This window comes from Pseudopodoces humilis, chromosome 4, assembly GCF_049639895.1.
Source record: "Pseudopodoces humilis isolate 2021_Gansu_Grassland_sample_001 chromosome 4, ASM4963989v1, whole genome shotgun sequence".
In the NCBI taxonomy this organism is placed as follows: Eukaryota; Metazoa; Chordata; class Aves; order Passeriformes; family Paridae; genus Pseudopodoces; species Pseudopodoces humilis.
The window spans coordinates 5,906,703-5,931,392 of record NC_142203.1 but is presented as its reverse complement, the minus strand read 5'-3'; the positions used below and the strand labels follow the sequence as shown (position 1 = coordinate 5,931,392).

The window sequence follows — 24,690 nt, the reverse complement described above, 5'->3', positions numbered from 1 at the left end:
GAATAGCAAAAGGAAATGAGAAGTCTTTCAAAATCTTCAGGACATCCTCATTTCTTTGCTTCCTCTAGGACCTTTGCTTTTTAAGTCAGATGCCTAACATCTATGTCTTTTTGCTAAAACTAGTTTAAATGAAATATAACTCAGAATGTCACTGTGCTGGAAAATCAAAGCCATTTTATAAGTTACGTTAACCACAAGAGGGAACCCGTGCTGTCTAAACAAAGAGATTTACCTGGCCCGTGGGTAAAAAAGAAAAGTTGGCTACAAATTTAATCTAACTATTATTAACTGAGTACATTTCCTAGTTTACAGTTTATTGTGTACTTTCTGTATATAATAAAACAAACAGAAATCAAATTTAATCAGCTGTACTTTCTAGATTCCATGCAAGTGAGCTTTAATATTCCTAATTTTTACTAATATATCATTGCACAATAATACCTAATAACACATGACTTTTGTGCAGCTGAAAGTGAACAAGTCTGTACAAAGCCTGTTAAAGTAAAAACTCCAATATTTGGACTCTTAAGGTAAATTGTATTCCTCATAAAGAAATAAAACTCTGCACTATAAAACTGGAGACAGCAATGAGTTCCAGCAACACAGACAACAGAAAAGAGATCTCAAGTGGATTTTAATGCTGGAAACTTCAATGCTGACTATGGTTTCAGTGATACCAAATACTGTGTCTGTGCCCCAAAACCAGGCCATTTTAGAAGGGAAACATAATTTAAAGGAAACCAGGATTTCCATTAGTTTGAGAAAATTAATTTCAAAAGCCAGTGACTTCACCGTGTCAGAACAGGCTCATGTAAGCAGGAACAGCGGTGCCTGGCAGTACCATTTCATCATGGAAATCCTGACATCAGGATGCAATATATCCCTGACTGCTGCTTGTCAGGGATAATTTGACATGGAAACATGAGCAGCTGCTTTCATCTGGAACACCACTGCAGGTATTATATGATTAAACAGGTGCGCATTATTTCTTAAAAATGTTCACAGCTATCAAGTAAGCTTCCACAGCCTTGCTGCCCAGAAAAGGGGAATCACTGTACTAATTAGAGAACTATTGTTGAATGAGCCACAGAACCATCCAGGACTTCTTCCCAGGTGATGGAGAGAGTTTCTCAGCAGCTTCATTACCCTCTCTGCATTATTTGTGCCCTGAAATTCAAATCAATAAAAAAGGCAGTTTGACCACAAGACAAATCTGCTAATGTGGGAGTATGCCATGTGAAAATCTCTGCTCCTCAGCAGCTGAGAGCCACCACCGCACTGAAGATACTCCTCCTGCTCTTTAACATGATTCAACAGCCTTAATTTACACATCAAAGGGTGCAAGGGTTACATACGATCGAGATCTGTGCCTGGATCGCCGGTAGTTTGGATCCGCCTGGGTTTTCCCCTTCTGCCGCCGCAGCACAGCTTCCCACTGAGGAGCCGAGTCAACCATGTCATTCTCCTGCCGTAATCTGAGAAAGACGTACCCAGAGTTTAGTCTGAGGGTGCTGAGGGCAGGATGCTCTGAGAAGCAATGGGGTATTCCCCCGACCACAAATAAATAAATAATCTAGCTCCTGCAATGCTGTACTTTACCTATCATCTTGTTAAATTTTAACTAATGCTCCCAAAACCTACATTAAATTGTAAGAACCATATAAAAGAAAACTTGCTTGTTGCAATCCTCACTTGCTGATTTGTTATTTAGAAACAGCATGAGCCAAAAATGTAACAATCTGTGCTTTTTAAGGACAAACCCACAACTTGAATTCTTTTCCCAGCCCAAGTCAGGGATTTTTTTTCCCTGTTTACATCTTCCACTGTAACTCATCTGCACCAAATGGGAGACCCATGTCGTGATGCAAGGTTCTTCTAATACAACTTTTACAAGTACTTCACTGCAGTAGGCACCTTCCTAGGATCCAGGGAAAAATCCCCTTGGTAAGTCCCTGCTCAGAAGAATCATCCTTTCGTCTTAACCTGCAACAAAGCTCAGGATGCATGCAGATCTCCATGGCACTCCTTCTGCACTGTCTCCTGCGGCTTTGGTCCCTGTCATGGCTGGTGTGGATATAAATGACATGTTATGCCTTTTATTTCTACTTTTTTTTTTTAATTTGGCTTCTTTAAAATCCATGAATTCATTAACTGAAGGCATTAAAGATTGAGACAAATATCAAATTCTGTCAGCTCAGTGCATTGGTAAGCAGGCTGCAGCAATTCCACAACGCCACAGCCCTCCAGGAAGCCAGGCAGTGTTTGACCAAAGTTCCACAGATGCTTCCCACGGTTTCAAGGTTGCACATATGAGTGCTATGGTGGTGGAGCAAATGGACATGCTTGGTCAGAGCAATGAATTTAAAATTCAGCAGGGATTTCAAAAGATCCCTGGAAAATATCACCCAAATGTGGATTGTCTGATCGGATGGTAGGACTGGCATACTGGAGAAACCAGAGGGGAAGACTGACAAGGTAAAACAAACAAAGAAGCCAACAGAGATAAAAGGATTACACAGGTGATGTAGGCAATGCAAAGTATGTTGTTGCTGTTCTTCACTTCAGATGTTCTTTTCTCTTTGAGTTTTGAATTGTATCAGGCTAAACCAGCTATGCAGGCTTCTGCTTTTTCTTTAATCAGATCTTCTCTCACATGCATAGTGAATTTTGAGCTCAATCCCCAGCTACTGTAAACAGCCACAACTCTACCAAACGGTATGAAGCATCTGGAGAAGACTGCAACCTCAAGTTTTGATTTCTAAGAAAATCTTTTTAAATCTATAATCTGCTGACAGGCATTAACATAAACTTCTACCTAAGGATTTAGAAGAAGTACTCACACAGCAAGAAGTAATGAGTTGTGATTTTCATCCCAAATAATCCAATCTGGGCAAACAGCAATCATCCCATATGGTATAGACACCACCAACTGCCTCCCACACACGGCAGTCACTTGCACACAAATACCAAAAATCTAAATATATAGTTTGCATCACAGCAAACAAGCAGTGTCAGCACTCAAAGTACTGTCACACCACAGCAGAACTCTACTAGATGGAGACATGAAGAAACAAAACATACATTTTGCAGCTGCAAAGGAAGGTAGTATGCTGACACTTAACAAGGTTAAAGATGGCCAAGGTACCACAATCTCTACATGAAATACATTATTTGAATGCAATGTTCAAATTCTAATAATTTTGGGTCAATTTTTTTAGCTTTTTGGTGACAGAAATGACAAAATAATAATAATTTTAAAAAAGCTGCAAGAAGTTTAGCTCAAATCCTGAATTTCTATTTAAAGATACTTTTGAATAAAAACTTGCCCTGGTACTGAAAACTCATTATAGCTTTCCTTTCATTCTTTTCACTGAGCTGCCCAGAGAGGTGGTGGCAGTGTCTCCATCCTTGGAGATACTGAAAAGCTGCATGGGAATCGTCCTGGACACCTGGACCTTGGTGGCCCTGCTGGAGCAGTGGCTGGACCAGGTGGCACCCAGAGGTCCCTGCCAGCCTCTTCAGTCCCTCTCTGATTCTAATCAGATGCATCTGCCAAGTGTAGTCAGGAAGGAAACTATGCCTCAGTACACATTGTCTACTCCTTTAATATATGTTTATCTACACAATAAATTTTGGCCACATGATTGAAAATGCAAATGCATTTCTGTGATTGAAATATGCTCATCACAGTTCTTCTTCATTTTCATATGAACATCTGCCTTGGAAAAAACATTCATATAATGGAGTGAAACCTCAAAGATTGAAATCAGGTAAACAGGTTTTCCCTAAGATTTTTCTAGTGTTCTACCTTCAGAAGCTCTCATCTACATTTCTGGTTTTCTCCGATAATTTGTTTTCTTCTGGAAAATAGTTCATAGTGATCTCTTGTCATGTGAACAATATATTCCACTCTACTATGACCAGAAACAGATTTCTTTGGTTAATGTGAACATTCACTTATTTTATTTCAATAAAATAAAACAATTTTGTTTCTGCTTGTGTCAAGTACCTAATTATTGTACTGAAAAATAAATTGTGTTAGTCTATGCAACAGCAGCAACTTGAGTAATAGCAGTTGCAAGCCTCATTATAATGTCCTATTTAATCCTGCTAGGTCTGGCTCATCTCTGAAAACAGGAAAGCTACTCAGTGCCTCTCACCTTTCAGCTTGTTATGTTCCTGCTGTGGCTGCTAACAAAATGCAGAAATTCATTATGACTGGTTGTTTTCCTTCACCTGCTCACAAAGAACAAGTCTTAGACTTCCATCTCATTTAGTATTTGTTTAATCTAACTGGTAATGTTTTTTTATCTGGTTGGATTTCAAGTGATCACCTAAGAACAAGAGATACTGAAACATTAACATTTTTGCTGTATCTTACATTTCTGAAAACGTGGGAAAACTTAGAAACAGCCCCCAAAAATTGGGGTTTTTTTTATTTTTATCTTTAATTTTTTTTCACATGAAGTCAGGAAGGGTTGGTAAAGGCCCTTTCATTCTTCAAAAAATGATAAGCAGTACTTAATCCTCCTTACAATTCAGTCTCTATATTGCCAGGAGTTCTTAAAAACATTCTTGTGGTCAGTCTCTAATTTCTTTCACTTGCTTGTGGAGCTCCCTGCACAAGGAGTTTCACAGGCAGAAAAGAACCTGGCAAGAGTGTTCTGGGAGAAAGGGATACAAAATACCATTTACTGTTCATCACTGAAACTACACTGAGCATGTCATTTAAACTTCAGCTGGAAAACAAGCCTTCCATGCACACTAGGTTATTGTTTGCCAAGTACCTTACAAGACTGTGCTTTAATTTAGGTAAGCTTCAAAGAAATCTTATGTCTCAGATGTGCTTTATGCCATCCCATGTGAGTGTCACAATGACTTTTTAACATTTCTTTAACTAATGCAAGTCATGCTGAAAATGTAATTATACTGCATACTCCTGCAGCACTATCTAGCGTGCAATTATTTCTAAGAGCTTCCAGAGATCTGGAAATCATTTATCACTGCATATAAGACATGAAGAAATGATGGCAGCTCATTCAGACAGTAACTTAGAAACTTTGCCTTTAAACAGTTCCTCTTTTATCTAGTTACATTTCTCTTGCACCATGTTTATGCAATACGAGAAAATTCTACGTGCTTTTAAAAAGAGTATTTTCAGAAATACCTCTACGATGTTGTTATCCCCAGCACAACATAAAATAAAGAGCTTTGAAGGGAATTTATAGGAAATCAGTAGTTATGCTATCTTTTTCATACCTGCAATAAGAAAGATATAATATATAATACAGAACTCGTTAGCATCACTTGGTATGAACTATTGCTGTCCTATTAAAACTTGATGCTGTACACATTTTGGGTTTGGGCCCACACCTGACATTTTGGAAAACAAAATCTTTATACAATTCAATACATTATTTTAAAAACAACATTGAGATTCATATCCAATAAAAATATTTTCACTTCTCAACAGCTTATTTTCTGCTTGAAAAAATCTGTACTTGAATTTGTGAGGTAAAAGTGAATGCTGAGAATATCATTATCAAGATATTATCCACTTAATTTGCATTTATACTGCAAGTCTTTTGTAAGTGTGCCCTGTACTTGATCTTGTAGCTCATTGCTGAGCTCTTCCCAAGCAACAGGAGGGCAGGCATTCATTGCATCCAACTATAATGATGTATTCTGGCAATTAGCTCGTCTTATTCAGAAAAGGGTCTTAAGCTGCCTCAGGAGGACTCTATACACATAAAATATGTTAGATCCCTTTATGGATGCTGAAAGCAGGCAAGAGGCACAGTGCCTGTGTGAAACTAAGTCACTCTGGCCTGAGAAAGCACAAGGAGGGATACAAACAATCCTTGGAGAAGGACAGCCTTTTGCAGGTGTTGTTTAAATCCTTGTTGTTTACATGCAAGAAGCAGTCAAGGGGTGGTGTTCCAGTTGACCAATGATAGTGATGTGTTGGTTTAATGACCAATAAGAGTTTTACCTCTCAGACCTTTTCGGACCTGTCTATAAAAGAAGATCTGGAATAATAAACCTCGCTCTCTTGTACAGCACACAAGAGAGTCTGTGTTGTACTTCTTGCCATTCCTAATATAGTGAGACATCCCTTCTTACTAGGTTCATCTGAAAAAACTCCCATCTCCATTTGCCTGTGTTTCATGTTCCCCTGTCTAAAACATGTAATTTATTGTCACCTGTTTCTCTTCTTCCGATGCTCTCTGTGGGAATTTTCGGATTCGCTGCCACTGCTGGTGTTACAGCGGGACCGTGACCTGGAAAAGAGAAAAGCCACATCTCTGGACAAATTTATCTACTAACACCAAAATTATTTCAGTGCTAAATGAGGAAAGAACAACACTGCAAAGACATTACCTGGAAAATCAAAATTAATAAACTTTGGAGAGCTTGTCTCCACCTGCAACTTATATTAACTTTTTCTCATTAATTGATTGGAAGAACTGCTTCAAAAGTAGTGCACCCAGAGTGTAGTATCAAGTGCTATTTTCATTTTGAATAATTGACATTTGTTTCTTTTATTTTTTAAATATGTATTATTGCATCATTCAGCATTCTTTTTGTATATGCCACATCAATGTGTTTCTTGGAGGTGTGAAATGTTTCGTCTCTATCTGTGTGGCTCTTTTCTTCTTGAACATTGTGGTACATTTAACAGAAATGATACAGAATTCTGGGTTTGCAGTCAAAACAAAATGCTCAGAGATCTATGTTTTCTATTCCCCTCAACTTCCATCCTGTAAGTTTCTAAGTCCTCAATCTATGGAGTCTGTTCTCCTCTCTCTCCTAAATTAGAAAATCATTAGTTCAAATATCTCCCACTCTAACAAAAATGTGTTAGAAGAATAGGACAGCGAAAGCCTAGGAAAATCAGCTCAACCCAGCTTGTCTGAAGGGAGTATTAGGCAGCATGGAAGAGACACCAGTAACACTAGGATTCTGCTGCTCTTTATGGAAAAAAAAAAAGCTACACTTCCTACAGGCAAACTTCTCTTAAATCCATGACTGACTTTTGGAGCAGACAGACTAACTGTCAGGACTTTGGTCCTAGAAACCAGGACTCCGCCACTGTACCACTGGCTAGGTTCTAAGGACTAGCACTCTCAACAAAATCCAGTTTGGACCATTCATTCTTTAGTGTGAGGATGGTCTTAGAACAGTTGGATTTGATGATCTGAAAAAGTTCCTTCCCAACCTGAACATTTTTGTGATTCTATTAATGGCCCGAAGACAGTTATGTTTTTCTGCTATACTGACAGCCCAGATGATTAATGAGGAAAGCTGACTGATATTAGCAGGAGCTGGTCTACAAGGATTTAGGCTGTCTGGAGTTGGAATTGGTGATGGTTTTGCTGCAATGGAGAACAGAATTTTTCTTCTGACGTATCTGGCCACGAAATAGGAGGTATAAGGAGATAACTCCTGATGATGCTGGTAGAGATATGTATTTTCTTATGCCTCCTGGCTTTTCTTTTGCTCTTTGATAGCTGACATTTGTAAGAGGACAGGTTTGTTAAACTTCACCTCAAACAAGCCAAGGAGATAAAGCAGTTCCTTAGGTGTAAATAAAAGGTAAGGGGGAGCATTTCATGACAAGGTAGGAAGCTGCTGACTAGCACCTGCTCACTGCTTGTTCTAATGGTTTAGGAAGAAGAGCCCAAACAGGGTGAGAGAAGATTATTCCCAGGGAACAGCAGAGATGCAGCATGGAGCTGTTCTCAGGCACACACCACTCTGCTTTCTAGAGGACTAGGACTAAATAACCAGGACACTGTTACAGATGTCATTCTGACACACCTGAGAGCCTTAAATTCACCATAATACCAGTGATTTATGGTTGCCTTCATCACATTGCTGAGCCTTTAAATGCCTTGGTCTTTGGAGTTTGTTCTCCCCTCTCACCTAAATCAGGAAATCATTAGTTGAAATAGCTCCCATTCAAACAAAAATGTCTTAGAATAATGTGACAGCTAAAGTCTAGGAAAATCAGCTCAACCCAGCTTGCCTGAAGGGAATAAATTTGGCAAAGAGAAATTTCTCCCAGAGGAGAAGTTTCTTCCTGCTGGAAAAGATACTAAGTTGAATTTCTATTTTATTTGATAGCTTTAATCAGGTTTGTTCGCCTTTGCCCCAGGGGAAGGGAACTGAAGTTTTTTTCAGGGCATTGGTCCACTAGGCAAGGCCTGATGAGCTTGACATCTCAACAGACTGGGAGTAGTACAGAAGATACACAAAAGATAATGACCATTAAAAATCAGCCCTGGCAGGGTCAGACACACCTAGTCTGGGAAAGAAGATGCAAGAATGAGGACAAATCAGAGGTGAACAAATTCATATCCAATGCATAATCAACTATTAAGAACTACATAACTTGGAACCAAAGAACATTGAACCAATGAATCTCTATGGGTTTTGACTGTATAAAGTTAGTGAAAAATCTGGTAAAATGTGTCATGGAATTATTTCCTCTGCATGGCCAGGCTACATATGGATGAAATTATTTCTGTTGCACATCCTGGTCAGAACAACATCCAGGCCAGAATATAGTAATGCCTTGATTCTCTAATACTAAAAATGTTGTTGGAGGGTTTTTGTTTTTCCCGCAGTTTCAGTGACATCCCCCTCCCCAAACCTCATGTTCATAATTTAAAGCCAGGTTATCCATGTTGCCAGCTAAAAATACACTTTTCTGGATGAAGCTCGAAGTGGAGATAAAAAATATGTGTGTTGCTATAGAAAATTGCAACTCCAAAGAAAGAAGGAAGATTAAAAGATGGTGTCAAAAAGAGTCACTCAAGCACAATGGAAGAGTTAAGAGCAATAAATGTTCTAGAACTGCAGCAGACCTTACACAGCCAAAAGTATACCTTTCCCAACCCCAGTCTCATCAGATGTTTAATAAATACACTTCTAACATCAACATTAATATGTCATTTGAGCAACACTGTTCTTTCACACTTCCAGGTCATTAGCATGACTCTTCTAGATTTTTAAGTATGACAAGAAGTAGCTTGATTTACTGTGATTTAAGTAATTTATCTCATGAGGTACCAAAACAGCCAAAAATCACAGCATGGCAGGCAAAGTACAAGATAAAACATCCAATTTGAACAAGTCAAGGTAAGCCTTTCTCTAACTTTTCAGGAATGGAAATGCGATCCACCTTTGGATATTGCACATTGAATTAACTTGTGTTCCCTGTCAGGAAAGCACTTGTGGGCTTCTGTGAACACAGAAGGGTTCCTGAGCTGTCAGCTGAGTGGCAGCTGCTCATGCTTGTTGTCAGAATATTATCTTTTACTGATTATTAAGTATCATCTTTTACTGAGCAAAATACCAAAAATGGGTGGAAAAAAAGATAGTTTCCTAAATCAGGTGCAAGAACACATGAGATTATCCTGATCTCTGACAATTTTAAGGTACCTTTTGTCCTTTATTTCCCTGTTCTCCTTGTTATGCAATATATTTCATATTTTGTAGGTAGAATACCTATATACCCTAGCATAAGGAGGAAAAAAGTCATAGTCAATTTTACAAGAGACACAACAAATACTGCCTAAGAGAGGGCTTGGAGGGTTGAGGAAAGCTCACATTCTGGCAGAGTCTTTTTTCTAATTAAAATGAGAGGAGAATAGCCAAATTGTGAGGAAGTGGAGGTCTTTTGCAATGTACAATAACAAATCTGTGGGAAGAGTCCCTTCTGAGCACTGAGGCTTTCCACCTGACATGCTTAACTAAATCTTCTCAGTTTTATGTGCTGGATATCTACCACAAGACTACCACCAGCAGCTTGTAATGGCAACATCCTTCCAAAAAACATTCTGTTATCTTATAGTAAGTAGGAAGTAGGTGAGCGCTTTCTCTGGCTTCCTGTGATTGTCCCGAGATGTTTGTATCTCTGCCAGAGCTCCTTTCCCGTGCTGCAGCAGTGATTCAGATCCTGGGAGTGCCTCCTCTCCTTTCCAAGCTCCAGGAGCCTCTGACATCGAAAAGCACTCCACTGTCTCCTTATTTCAGCAGTGCAAACAGGAGCACAGATGTGAGAAGCACTACACAGAGTCATGACAAGCAGATGTGGCAAAAATCTGTAAACAGCTGAAGTTGTTGAAGGGCATACCCAAATTCACACCTGCATTTAATTTGAAAGGTGTCAACTAGTAAGTCTGAAATAGGAGATGGGGGCAGGGACAAGAAGCTTTCAAAAAATATGCAAGACAGCAAGAGGACCATCAGGAGTTATATATGCCTTTGCACTTACCTCTGTCAGGACAATTCATCTCAGATGATAGCACATTTGTTTGCAAAACAGATTAGTTAAAAGTGGGTAGGGAGGCTGGAGAAGTAAAAACAAATCTGCAGATTCAAACTCCAAAAGCTAAAACTTCTGGAACTGACTTTCAAGTTGCAGATAAGCCCTCAGGAAACTTTCACAAGCTGCTTATAACATGGAATAGCAGCAATATGCTGAAAGACTCTGCTTTGATGAGGCCATGCACCAGAGCATTTTAGTAAAAGATAAGAAATAAAAAATTGAAAGGTTGTAACACAACAATCCTTTTATACATTTAGGAAGATGAGGGAGAAGGAAGGAAAGAAGGGTATGCAGTGAAACAAAATACAACCCATACCTTCACTATCATTTCATAGCTGCTATAGATCATGTATTTACCTTCTCCTTTGCTTTAAGTCTGAATCTTCACCACTATTTTGATTTTTCCTGTGACATTAAGGAAGTTTTAATGAAATGTCATAGAGTTACTTAATACAAATACACAAAACTACCCATAAAAAAAAACCAAAGTATTTTAGTTTTTTGATGGATTTTTTTTTCCCCAGTATGATGTCAGGTAGAGAAAATAGGGCATGTGCTTGTTTTAAACCTTTCAGGACACCTTTACAATAAGTTTTGAAGGCATGATTCCCTTCAAGCTCTCATTGCAAGCTCCTGACTTGCAAAATTAAGCAGAGCATGCTGGCCTTTAGAGTTTACTACTGTTTCCACATAGCAGAACCTGTTGGTTTCCTCTTAACTCCACTAAAGAGTGCCTAAATGGCACAGCTACTAACAGTTGGAAAAGGCAAGTGCATGAATAAAACCAAGACTCAAGAAGGCATAAATGAGTTAAAATCTACCTACTACTGTCAGTATTTACAGTCTCACATATGAGAAAAGACTTCAAAAAACATTTTGTTCATGTGGTAGCCCAAGAGGAAACTTGCTATTGGCATGACTGTCCATCTGATTACTAGATCAGCCCAATGCAAATCCCCCAGTGATAAAAACAATTTCATGCTGCACAGTGCAGAAGCACTCTTTCTGATATAAGAGAGCTTTGCATTGCTTAATCTCTACTCTTTTGCTTTTAAGAAGCCAAATGAATCTTTCTGACAATGCATCAGAAAACCTGTGCTGGTTTTAACTGCAGTAGTTTTCCTCACAGTGGGGCTGTGTTTTGGGGTTGTGCTGAACACAGGATTGATAATAAAGACACGCTTTCGTTATTGCTGAGCAGAGATTGCACAGAGCCAAGGCTACACTGTGGGGGAGACCAGGGGTACATGGGATCCTGGGAGAGGAGGCAGCCAGGACACAGAAGTGACCGAAACTGACCAAAGGGATATTCCAGACCATGTGGCATTACAGTCAGTGTTTAAAGTGGGGGGAAGAGGAAGGAAGGAGGGGATGTTTGGACTGATGATCTTGTGCTCCCAAGTCACCATCAGTGCGATGGGGCCCTGCTCTGCCAGAAGTGGCTGAACACCTGCTCAGCCACAGGAAGAAGGGAATTCATTCCCTGGTTTGCTTTGCTTGTGTGCACAGCTTTTGCTTACCCTATTAAACTGTTTCTCAACTGACAAGGTTTCTACCTCCTGCCCTTCTGATTCTCTCCATAATCCTGCTGGTGGGGGGAGTGAGTGAGGGGCTGCCTGGGGCCTGGCTGAAGTTAAAACATGAAAAAACCCATTCAAGAAACACATTGTTGTTAACGCCTACAAGGGCGCTATCCAACAGAGCAAATAAACATAACTCCATTGCTGGAGAGTTACACTTCACATTTATTTGAGGTCACTAAGCATGCACTATAGGTGAGTTTCTTCTCTCCTGTCCCAGACAGCGAGTGGCAGATAAAAGGTCTGAAACAGTTCAGAAACCTGACACAGATAAAAGCTCCACATCAAATTAGATTTCCTCATCAATATGCTGCCATTTCAAAAACCCCAAAGCTCTGGCTTTGAAGGCCAAGCAGGTATTGATTTCAGAGCTGTCAAGAAAGAGATGTAATTCTCATGTGCTAGCTCCTATGGCAGTTCTAGAAGACTGCAGTGAATATGGCACAGTATCTGTGTTTGTTTATACTTCATAACAGATCACCAGGCAGGGTGCCCTAGCGATAAAAGCAGCTTCTCAGCAGGACAAATCATCCCAGGTAACACATATCTCTCCATACTCCATTGCTTCAGAACTGTCCCTGTAATTTGCTTTTTGGACATGTTCAAGGACGCGCAGCACAGAATCTCCATCCATTCTATTTTACTCCTCTAAGTCATTCAATTCAGCTTGTACCAATTGGAAGTGTCACATAGTTGTATTTTTGCTGGTGTCCTTTCTAATGCAAGGTGGTTCACATATGGGACTGCTGAAGACAGCTTTATGGCTCATTTGTGTAATCCTTCAGGCAGTTAAAGTAAAGAAATGTACTTATAACACTGCTTTGGAAGCTGTCAATCAAACAAATCCATCAGTTTTAATCATTCACCAGGCAATAAGTGCTCCAGTATCTAAAGGAATCTTGCACATGTCAATACTGCAACTTTTCACATTTTTAACATCATTTTCCCACAACAGCATGCAGGCAAACAACCAGACCAAAGCTTCCTTTACAAAAACAGCTGTGGTATACTTTACCAAAGCTTCCTTTACAAAAACAGCTGTGGTATACTTTCTTGGGTTGTTTTTTTTTGACTAACAATTGGCCCCTGGAATATCCCCTTTCCCAGGGCCCAGCTGTGCCTACACGAGCTGAACACCAGCCTCAAGTTTCTACACAGAGAAGCTGACAGTAATTAATCCTGAGGCTCTTACCTCCTCCGAACTGGCTGCCCAGATTCATTCTCACTGCCACCAGATGGGTTCCTTCGGCGAGAGTAAGGAAACTTTGGTGATTTATTGCGATCACTAGCAGAATTATACAGTCCACTAAGGTTAAAAAGAGAGAGAAAATACTCAGCTTTAACATTTCCAGGGCAGTTAGGCCAGCTAACTGACATTCAGCTTACAAAAATTAAAAGATTCATGCATGCACAGGGGAGTATTTGGCTATACATGCTTTTCTGGGTGTTAGTGTGATTTCTATGTAAATGCAGATAGTACTGCTTTCTAGCAATACATTTTTCACAGTAAACCTTGAAATGTAGGAGAGAGACCTCTTATCAGTGCCAAGTCATCAACTCTAAGCTTACAAAATATAGATTTTTAGTCTATTAGTATTCTTTTACCATACTAAAATTTCTGTGGTTTAGTATCACATATCCAACCCAGAGCTAGGCATTCTTCTTGTTTTCCATGGATGTAAGTATGAAAACTTTCCATGTTCTATCATGACATACATCTTCATCACAGAGCTGATGTTTGGGAACATGAAACAATTCCATCCCCATTTCTCTTCTGTTCACCCACAAACAAACCTCTTCCATTGGTGTGGAGGTGTTCCAACCTCCAGATTTCTTTCTGCTTTCCTAAAAGCCTCTGCCTTTCAAACTGAATCCTTTCTTTGTCATCTGCTTCTGCAGACAGCTGGTTACAGCACTGCTCTGCACAGGTGAAAAGTTCCCACAGCTCATCTCAATGAGAATTATTATTAAGAGCTGTGAAAGCCGCTGTGCAACATCCAGCCTGCTTATGTGTCTAAACCTGCATAGTGCTTTAGAATTAATAGATTTGCAAAAACTCAATTCTAGCATTGTTTGGCTCCTGCAAGATCAAACCTCCTGCTGTCCTGAAAGCAACTGAAACACTGGAGACATAAAGTGACAAGATGACATTACTTTTCTAAAAACAACTAAAGAAAGGCCTGTCCTAGCAAAAGACTATTTGCTTGCTGCTTTGTTCCTTACTCCACAATCTACTGCTGTTTACAGGAGCACAAGGGGTGCATCAGGTATAGATCTGAATTGTCATAGAAAAGCAGGACCATTCTGGATTACACTTTACATGCTGTCTGGTTTAGTAGTCTGTTTCCAACAGCAGCTGTAAACAGGCACCTCCAGTCAGCAGAAGCCTGAAGACAGCTCCCCAGTGCTCCCTGCATCCCACACCATTCCCAGTCCAGGGGACTTACTGAGCCAGCTGCTGCTTCTCTGTCTTCAGAAGCCCTTCAGGATTTTTGTTCCATGACTCACCCAGCTCCCCCAGGAATTCACCTCCTTGCAAAGGAGGACCACAGATCTCCCACTCATGGTGAGTCACTACTGACTGCCTTTATCAACACTTTTACACCACCTTCAATAGCTTCACCTGAAGATCCTTAGTTCTTTTGCTGGAAAAAAAGTCCTGATCACTTTCTCTTTTCTCAGTACAACTCGTGATTTTCTAGATGTCATCCCCTGAAATTGCCTCTTTTACAGGAAGTTTCCTGTCTGCCTCTGCCTTTGCTCCTTGTACAGATTTACTGCAGAGCCTTTCACATTTTTGATCCCCTTTGCTGCCCCACTCAAAGCCTATTCCTTTTCCTGAGATAAGGACATCAGAACTGCTTCCAAAATTCATGAAGTACATATGTGATCCACCAATTTATACAATGGCATAAAGCTGCTCTCTTGATTTACTAATAATTGCTAATTGTTTATCTGACTGCTACACAGCTGATGTTTTCTTTGTTATCCATCATAATTCCACATAATTCCACAGCACTTCATATTAAGCAGAAATCTAGGGTTATTTTTTTGTTGTTCTCATGCACCTCTCTTTACATTTTTTGACTCAACAGAATCTACCCATCAGTCACACTTCAGGAGCCTTTCTGCCACTCTCCACAGACAAATTTCTCACTATCCTAAACAATTTCATATCATCACCGAAGTTTATTACCCCTTTTTCAAGTTCTTTGACAAATATACTAAATATCAGAGGTCTATGAACAGATCTCTAAAGAAAGCCACTGCTGACATTTATTCACTGGCTACCTCCTCCTACACATACTTTCCTAATTTTTAACTATTTATTTATCCATGAAAGAACCTATCTGCTTACATACAATACACATCTATTATGAATTAAATAACACATTAATATATTGTATCAATAACCTTCAACTTTCTGCTGTTGTATGATATTTACCATTGCACAATACCTAAGTCATCAAGTCTTGTCTTACCTCTGTGGGCCATTTTCCTCCCATGGAGCACTTGTTTTACTTCTTTGTGTTTCTGGGCTGTTTTCATTTTTCATCTTCTTAAAGCTAAATAAAAGTACAGGTATATATATATATATGTATATGTTTATTTTTTAAAAAAACAAACAACATTGTACACAGATCACATTTTCTTTTGTGCTGACCACTTAAAATTTAATTTTAAAGGCATACACTCATTAAAGAGACCCACCCTGGCATATAGTTACTTATTTGTTATGAGAAAGGAGCAAAGAGTTGCTATGTTGAAAAATCTCTCCTAAAAAGAGCAATTGTAAAGGGAAGGAGAAAGAAGTGGGGGAAAAAAAAAGAAGGAAAAAAAATCGTCTGTGCAAGCTCATAATTGTGGGAGCACTGAGTCAGAAAAACAGGCAATCCTGTCTCCAAATAAACAAGAACAAATACTTAGGCAAGAAGTCTAACAGTAGGGCAAACATACAATATGATCTCATAGCCTTCCATAATATACAGTTAAAAGATTATTGAATCAGAGGCTTTACCTTCTTTTTTATTTTACAAAGCTCTTAATGAAACTTTTTTCCATGGGTTTACTTAAATACCTTTCAAATATTTTTTTTTAATTTTTGTCATAGTGTCTGGTAGGAGTATGTTCCAGTATCTGGCTATGACATAAACAATTATTTAACATTATTTCAAAACTTCTACCTGGTTCAAAACTTCCATCTCTTGTTCCTGACTGTTTCTGTGTTTATAGAAAGAAATAAAGAAAAACAAACAGCTACGAACGATGGCTGCCTAATCAAAAACACCACCCTTGATGTTTTTTTTACACATTTTTAACTGTCTTATCTCTTTTCCGAGTGAAAGAACCACAGGCTACTTAACCTCTCCCAGTACAGGAGTCACCACATACCTCAGATTACCCTTATCATATTTCTCTACCATTTTTCCAGGTGCACAGTACCTACTTTAAAATGGGAGCAACAAAGGCAGGGGTGATGAAAACTATTCAAAGCATGACAGATCACAGGTTCATAGGTTCGCAGGGCAGCATATCCTTCTCATACCCTCCCCAGCAAAGCCTTGGGTTTTATTTTTGCCAGAAAGATATTTTTGTGGAAGAGCTGACTTCATTGACTGCTGCAAGGCAATGTACCAGGACAGTCACCTGGCTTGAGAGATATATTAGCATTTGTAACCAGCTTCTGACAGCTGGCTACAGATATATCAGCATTGTTACAGCTTCTGACCCATTAAAACTCCCAGATAATTGCCACTTCAAATACTGGGAAGTGGCTTTTAGCTGAAGCATGCCCCTGTCCTTGCCAATGGCTCAGCAGAGCTTTTCCATCTCTAGAGCTCTTTTCCTGTATGGACAAGCAGTTTACCTGAGACAGAAAGAGGCAGCCACATTGATTTCCACCAAGGTCATCAAGAAATATTACTGACAGCAACTCCATACAATCATCATATAGTTATAAAATGCAACTCAAGCAGAAAAAATAAAAGCTTTACTGTTGCTTACAGAGAGGAGGATATAAGCTGGGAGTTCTTTCCCCAAAGCAGGAAATGACAGACTCAGCTTTATGAAGGAATCGTGGCTACTTAACTCACTAATCCACTTCTAACCCCAGCCTTTGGTTACTACAGGTCAGAGTTAATCATTTAATTCTCACAGAGTGAACAAAATACAAAGCTACAGTAAGTCAGCAGGAAAAGAAATTAAATTACACCTTATCAGGTAAATAATTTTCTTAATACTGCACCCATTAATTATTGACTCATAGGTGCATGCAATCTATTCCCAGGCTTAAAAATATGTTCTTACTGCAGACTGAGCAAGTAATCCAGATAAATACATTTCTATCCCATACTGCAAAAAGGAATTGATTTGCGCAGCATGAACTACTGAACAGTACCTAGGCTGAACTTAAACAACGGTGAATACTGTTTTCAAGTCTTAAAAAGAGACAGTATCTGGGAGGTGAATTTACTGCTTTAAATTCCCAAGTCATTATTCATTTGAAGCAGTCACACACTTTACAGACAGAAAATTAGAGCATGGCAGCTCTTCAAATACTAGCAGTATCTCCAGGAATGCAGTTGCAAAAGGTACTGAGTTCATTCAAAGTATCTGAAAGGGTTAAGATCTGAATTTCATGTGAGATTTCATTGGGGGGTTTTTATAATTTGAGTTGATACCACTTACATAGGAGTGATTAACTACAGATCTCAACAGTGAATAAGATGTTAAATATGAAAACTCAGCTTCTGAACACTACTGAAATATGTTCTGCAAGCATCACTGACAACTAGTGCAAAAATTACACAGGATGGAGCAAACTTCCAAACTCTAAGTGCTACACAATTTTTGTGTGCTGCCTCCCACATACATGAAGCCAGGCAGACCCAAAAGGTGCTCTTCATGTGTAGACAGAGACACAGAGAAAAACAAATCAAATCCTAAATAGACAAATAACTTCCAAAACCATTTTTTTTTTCTGGAATTGACTAACGTTGTCTAAAATATGACTCAGTAAGAATCTGCCTGTGAGATGCTTTTAAACTGTCAAGATAAGAAACTAAACTCAGAAACCTTGAAGCTGTCGTATTGAGAGTGACTTATTCTGGCTCTTCCTCTAAAACCTGCCTATCAATTTTTTTTTAACAGCTCATTGTTACAAATTCTGTAGTGAAGGAGTCCCATGCCTCCCAAAAAAAATCTCTGTGCTAAGGAATAATGGTACCTTTTGCTTTTTATCTTTCTTTCTCCTAACAAATCACAGAACAACACAATAGTGGGCTAGTCAGGTTCTTCTGGATGTCATCTGGTCCAGCTGCCTGCCCCAGCAGGATGATCCAGATTCAGTTGCCCAGAACTATTCCCAGACAACTGTGGAATTATCTCCAAGGATGGAGACTCCACCACTTTCCTGGACAACCTTTGCCAGTACTCAGTCATCTGCACAGGGAAAAATTGTATCCTGACATTCAGAGGGAATCTCCTGTCTTTCAGTGTGTTCCCACCTAGACCTGTCACTGGGCACCACTAGAAAGAGCCTGGATCCATCCTCTTTGTGCCTTCCCTCCATGTATTTTTTTACCTCTGTATTGTTTCCCATTTAATGGTTTAGCTTCAGAGTGACCAAGTGGCAAAATCATAAACTTTCTTTTAACACACAATTAGCATTGTTTTCTAAGGGATAGAATAGTGGATTCGATTTCCCTCAAAAATGAGAAAGCAATTTAACTCAGCTTTTCTTTTTGAGGTCAACTGTTCTAAATATTAGGCAATAGAGAACACTATCTACCAAGTACTTCCAGCAAATCAGTAGATCTTTTAGATCCTTTTTCAGAGGTCTGTCCAGACACCTAGCTTGTGAAGCCAACAGCTTCAATGCATAGGTAAGCACAGTTAAGGGTTACTCACTCAAGAAGAAACACAACTGTCAGGATTGCCAAGCATGCAGAGACAGATATCCAGGCAACTCAACAAAAGTTAAGTGCTGTGTTTTTTGACTCATTCTTTTGTCAGACAAATTTTTTTTTTCTGATTCAGGCACATAAATTCCTCCTAAAATTAGGGGTGGGGATATAAACCCATTTCTGAATCTGTGTCTTACTTCTTCCTTTCAAATATGCTTAAAAACCAGAGAGGTGCACTTCAGCACTGATAAATGAGACACACAAGTCCAGAGGAGCCCTGGCAGCTCACTACTCGTACAGATCAGGAACATTCCTGATTTTTATTACAATTTCAACAGTGTAATGGGCAATCACTGCAAGATTAACAAACCTGTTGGGAGAAAGCCCATGCCCAGCTCCTCCCTGCCCACACACCCCAAGCTTGCCCTGTTGAGAGACAGAAGGCACATGCCCTGAGGGCTCTGACAGCCAGCCCACAGCTTCCAGGGGAGAGACTAACAGGACTTCACAGGACTATCCTGACCAGTGCCCTTTGGGTCATTATCCAAATTTTCCTATTTAAACCTGAGACTATATACCTTCCCATTAACTTGTGCTGATTTATGGGTTTTCAAACCATGTGTCACCTGAAATCCCTATTCTGCATTGATTGGAAGATCAGGATTTTATAAAATTAATTACTTGGCAACACTTTCTGACCTTTGTCAGCAGATGATCAGATGGTCCTGAACTCAAGTGCATGATAAACATGTTCCTCTACCCAATGTGTTGTACAGCCTATTAAAAGCTGTATGGAAACTTAAGGTCTACATACCCTTTCACTGGAGAAGGTGCAATAATTTTAGTAGTTCCTTCATTTTCTCCATTTGTTGTAATCTGGCTCGTGTTCTTAGAACCTGGAAATCAAAACAAAACAAAACAGATAAGTCCTGTAGCATAAATGTTTGCACACCTATTCAGCATAATCACCTATAGGGCAGCATGAGAGATAAAATGACACACAAGATACCTGGTGCATGCTCCTCTTGTTAAAGGTGTGTAAGGATTACATCTTTGTGTCTTACCCTTATTTCTAGTTGTACCAGAGGTCAATAAAGTTTAACATTAAGCACATTCATTACTCTTCCACATAAGACAGGGAATTCTGAATCTGTTGTTCTCAAAGGGATACTCTACCACTGTCAACAGAAGAAAACTCCCTGCTCAGTCAACAATGAGAATAAATGTGTAAGGAGAATACACTTTGGTTGCTGCTGGTGCTACGATTTCAGTTTCCATGCTATGCTATTAATATTAATCTGTAATTTTCCTTTAGTTTACACATTCTGTTTCCACCTAATTGGCAAATTCAGACACTTCTTACAAAACTGTTATTATCTATAGATGTCAAGTAGAACAACAAAACAGTATCATCATTGATGCAGACCTCCTCTGGAGAGAATTCTAAGCATGTTCATTGAAGATAATGAAGTAGATTGAGATTATAATACAGTATCTTCTGGACACGAGCAACAGCATCACAGTGTTGTTAATACAGCAGTACAAACCCCAAGTCATTTTGACTGGATAAAACAAAAATGTGATGTCTTAATTTAAGCTGGGAAAAGATTTTGCATGGTAAGTTTTCTCCTCAGCCTCAGAGAAAGGATTTCTTCACAATCTCTTTCAACTTCCCATACCACCCCTTTGGCAAACAGAGTCTCTGGACCCCACTTCAACACAAATACTTGAGATTTTCTAAGGCATTTTGTGGGCTCATCAATTGGTTCTCTTATAGGTGAGATCTGCCAGTCTTCTGCAGAAATCAGCAAATATATAACTTTTCAAACAAAGGAACTGATCTCAGTACTTCACATATTCCTCTGTGAGGAAATTTTCAATTAAGTCACAGAACATCCTTTTATTACTTAACGGAGTAACAATAACTTGTTCTCCAAAATGTATCATAGCAGTGAAACAACTGCCAGAAAAACAGCCAAGGGTCAGATGACAAGGTAATAGACACCTCCAGAAGTGCTGGTTTGATATGTGTGGCAACATCCTTACCATTCTGCAGGCACCCACTCACCCCTGGGTGTCAGGTCATGGCGGGTAATCAGAAACTGTAATGATTGTCTCCAAGTGTGTTCCACCTGGTGCATCTTTTACTGACTACACTGCTGTTCCACCAGCTTATACCTCTGTATGATATTATTATCTAATATAAAAGAGAAGTCTCCAAAAACACTGTCCAAACACTAAGCCCATTGCAAAAATGTAGGTGTATCACTGTTTCTTGCTTGCTGAGGCAATAGGCCTCTCAAAAATACCTTCGGCAGAAATCTTGAATATCTCATTAGTGGATGGTTTCCCTGGTTGTTTAAATATAAATATAAATATAAATATAAATATAAATATAAATATAAGTATAAATATAAATATAAATATAAATATAAATATAAATATTTATAATAAATTACTTTTATTTATAATAAATTGCTTTTAAATTACTTTTTTATTTATTATTATTTACTTTATTTATAATAATAAAGAGTACTTTATCCTTACCTGGATAAGGTACTCTCAGAATTGACTGCACTGCACTGAATTTTTCCAGTGAGGTAAATGCACACACTTAATTCCCTTTTACAGCCATCTTGACGCTGATTTGTCCATTCAATTCATGCCAGCTATTACATTTTTAAAAACTCAAGTGTCCAAAACCTATATCAGACAACCAGGTATTTGTCCAAAGTATCAGCCTGGTACATTGCTTGTCATGCCTGTTTCTTATCAGGTGAAGCCACTTATCTGACATTATCTGGAAGTAGTGTTTGTGTTTAAACCAAGTCATGAGAGCAGCAGATAGTGTGACCAAATGGAAAGCATGCAGTAAGTGCTCATGCTTTGCACCCTGAGCCCAAAAAACCAAATCGACTTCCATATGCCTACACCAGCACAGCCTACTCTGGCATAATGGCTTTTTTTATTATTAGTTTCTAAGCCTGTAGCCTTAAGAGTTTGTCCATCTCATGTTCCATGACTGCAATGCAAAAGCAGTCACATCCATCCTTTTACCAAACACTGGATCTTAAGTAAACTTGAAAATATAAAGCTCTAAGTATATAAATTAGGAAATAGCTAAAATCACCCCAAGATCTATTTTCTCAAACATCTAACTTGCAAACCCAATCTTACAATTTTCTGGGAAAAGACTTTGACTGGGCCAGACCAACAGTTCTACCTACCATGGCTACTAATAAGGTAGTAACAGGGATCTGTGGCAAAATGTGATTGCTTAAGGATTTTCACAATACATACAGTACTGTAATTGTAACACCTACACCTAGCTCTCCACCTGGCTTCTAAATCAGAATGGCAGCACTTATTTTACACTGGTTTACACAACTACCCCACATACAAAGGCAGGAACAAACCAAGTCCTCAGCTACCAAACAACAACAACAAACCCTAAGCAATGTGTTTTCCACCACTGAATAAACTCAGACCCACAGCAACAGGTCTGGTCACATCAATGTTTGTCCTGAGAGGATGTTCCCAAGGAGCTTTTCATGTTCAGCATTCAGCCAAAAGAATAACACTTCCACTCTAAATCATAAAAGCTGAGCATTATCAGCCTGGCCCTAAGACAGCAAGACAGAGAATCAAGAGAACCTGTTCCATGTTTGAGTTCATTATTTGCAAGCAGAGCAAAATGCAACTGTAATTCTCTCTCAGCTGAAAGGGGAAAAATAAGCAAATTAAACAAGTTACGCTTATCTCACTCACAAGGCTTGACAGAACAAAACAAAAACCTCTTTCTCTAAATGAACACCAACTTGAATACCAGCCTAAACATACAGTAAAAAAAACCCTCATGCACTAATATAAAAACACAGTCTAAATCTAATATAAAATCATAGCCATTAAAGTTTCCTGATACCATTTTTCAACTACCCCTAGACCAACTGAGATATGAAATGTATTAGACAAGTGACAAAATGGAGATTACTGCATTTTAAACCACTGGAATCTGTATTCTAGGAAAATAATCTGCCATGCTAACGCCAAAAGGTCTGCACTGTTCATCCTATGAACAGTGAAGCATTGAAGCAATCAATGGCAGTGGCTTTTATACACAAAAGATAGTTTCTCTCTGTTGACAGTATCATCTCGTTCAATCTCACTATTAAACCACAAATATTTTTACTGAAAACAGAAATAATATTTTCTGTCATTGTTTTGGCTGGCACCTGCTCCAGCTCTTAACCAAGACTTCATCAAGTGTCTGCAGTCCTACCTCAGTGTACTTTAGTGGACCAATGAGACAAAGAAACATTATTGTTCATCTCTGCTAGAGATAACTAATTTCTACCTGCAGGTAACAGAAAAAGATATAAAAAGCACATACTGTGTTTATAACACCAGAACATGTACACAAAAAGAAGCAATAAGGGAAAGGGTTTTAATTAGATGTCAGAGGTTAGAAGTTTTAGCACTTCACAGACATTTATCTGATGGAGGCAATGCCAATTTTATATGCTTCAGTCATGCTCTTGTTCTAACTGTCCCCAAAACCACTGCTGTGGCTGGTCCCATCAGTGGTACCAATAGATAAAAAAAAAAAAAAGATCAAACAAAATCAAACTGGCTAACTGCACTGGCTGCAAAAATGAGGCCTAGAACACATTTCACTTTGCAGTTTAAAAAAAAGATAAAAAGGGACAGAAGCAGATGAGGAAACATGCTGAACTCAGAGTAGGTGGAAGGAAGTTATTTCATATGGGTTATTTGTGAGCTGCTGTTGGATTTGGGGAAGTAAATGGAAACCTGACTTTCATTCCAAAAAATTAAATTATGAGACTTTTTCCAGCTGGATCCTAACTAAAGTGGTATTTGACAGAAAATACTGTAAGGTAGATTTAATACATACAAACTAATATCACTCTGTTTAAAATGTTGCATAAGTCATATTTAACTTCAATACACCATAGTACAAATAGAAAATAAAGAACAAAGGACTAGCCATCAATGATGACTATCTGCATAATGTCATTGTGCAAAAGGAATATTTATTTGAAGAAGAAATGTCATTTAATTTTCTCAAACATTTTAGTCAGGGAAACTTTTACATAACTCGTAAAACTTATCAGACTACCAGGTTAATTTCCAGGACGAAAAATAGTCTACAAAATAAAATCTACATTGTGATAACATATTTAAGCAAATGATGCTTAAAATGTGCCAAATAGTCTTGATTTATTGTGTAAAATGGACTTCATTATATCTAAGAACAACTTTAGGTGCAAAGAGGTAGATTTATTCTATGCAATAGGTCATATGTTGTCTGACACAGTGAGGAGAAGCAGCATTAGTATTCATTCAGCTTCTGAAAGCCTGTTTAAATGGAGGAAGAGTATTCAATGTTTATCACTGTGAATAACAAAGACAAAAATTATTTATTTCTTTTTAAAAAGGAGAAAATATGCTTATTCATAGGGAAAGATGGCATTTGAAAGACATAGCTCTCTTCCCTCAGCTCATATTTTGAGCGGGAAATGAAACAAATTCATTTAATATTAATATCATCTAAGTTAATACATTTTCCCCAGTGGAATATGACTTGGAATACATGGGTAATCAATTAAAGCTTTAATTTTAAAAGAAAACAGATGAAGGACAGAGATTGCACAACTATATGTAAGCAAAATAGTGAAAAAGCAGACATTTTATTTTAAAGTGGGAGAACGTGTTTAAAGCCACCAAAATAGCAAACATATGTCGCCCAGAGAATTCTGCATCACATTACATCAGCAGAAGAGGCTACAGAAGGTTTCAGGTTTTCCTCACACTTCCAGCCAAAGAGACCAAAAACAAAATGAACAGAACA

At 38.6% G+C, this 24,690-nt stretch overlaps 1 protein-coding gene across 3 annotated transcripts in view; it reads right to left on the bottom strand.

Annotated features, from left to right (window-relative positions):
- The window catches only part of EPB41L4A (erythrocyte membrane protein band 4.1 like 4A), a 121,221-nt gene that overhangs the window by 12,066 nt on the left and 84,465 nt on the right, over positions 1–24,690 (bottom strand). For 2 of the 3 annotated variants that reach the window (XM_088054483.1, XM_014258739.2), the window contains exons 13-18: positions 19,636–19,717; positions 15,399–15,482; positions 13,109–13,222; positions 10,694–10,741; positions 6,204–6,281; positions 1,356–1,475 (exon numbers count right to left, since the gene is read on the bottom strand). In XM_088054483.1, coding sequence (XP_087910609.1) covers positions 1,356–1,475; positions 6,204–6,281; positions 10,694–10,741; positions 13,109–13,222; positions 15,399–15,482; positions 19,636–19,717 — 526 coding nt within the window. The remainder of the gene's footprint in view (positions 1–1,355; positions 1,476–6,203; positions 6,282–10,693; positions 10,742–13,108; positions 13,223–15,398; positions 15,483–19,635; positions 19,718–24,690) is intronic. The other variant, XM_088054484.1, reaches the window with a different exon arrangement.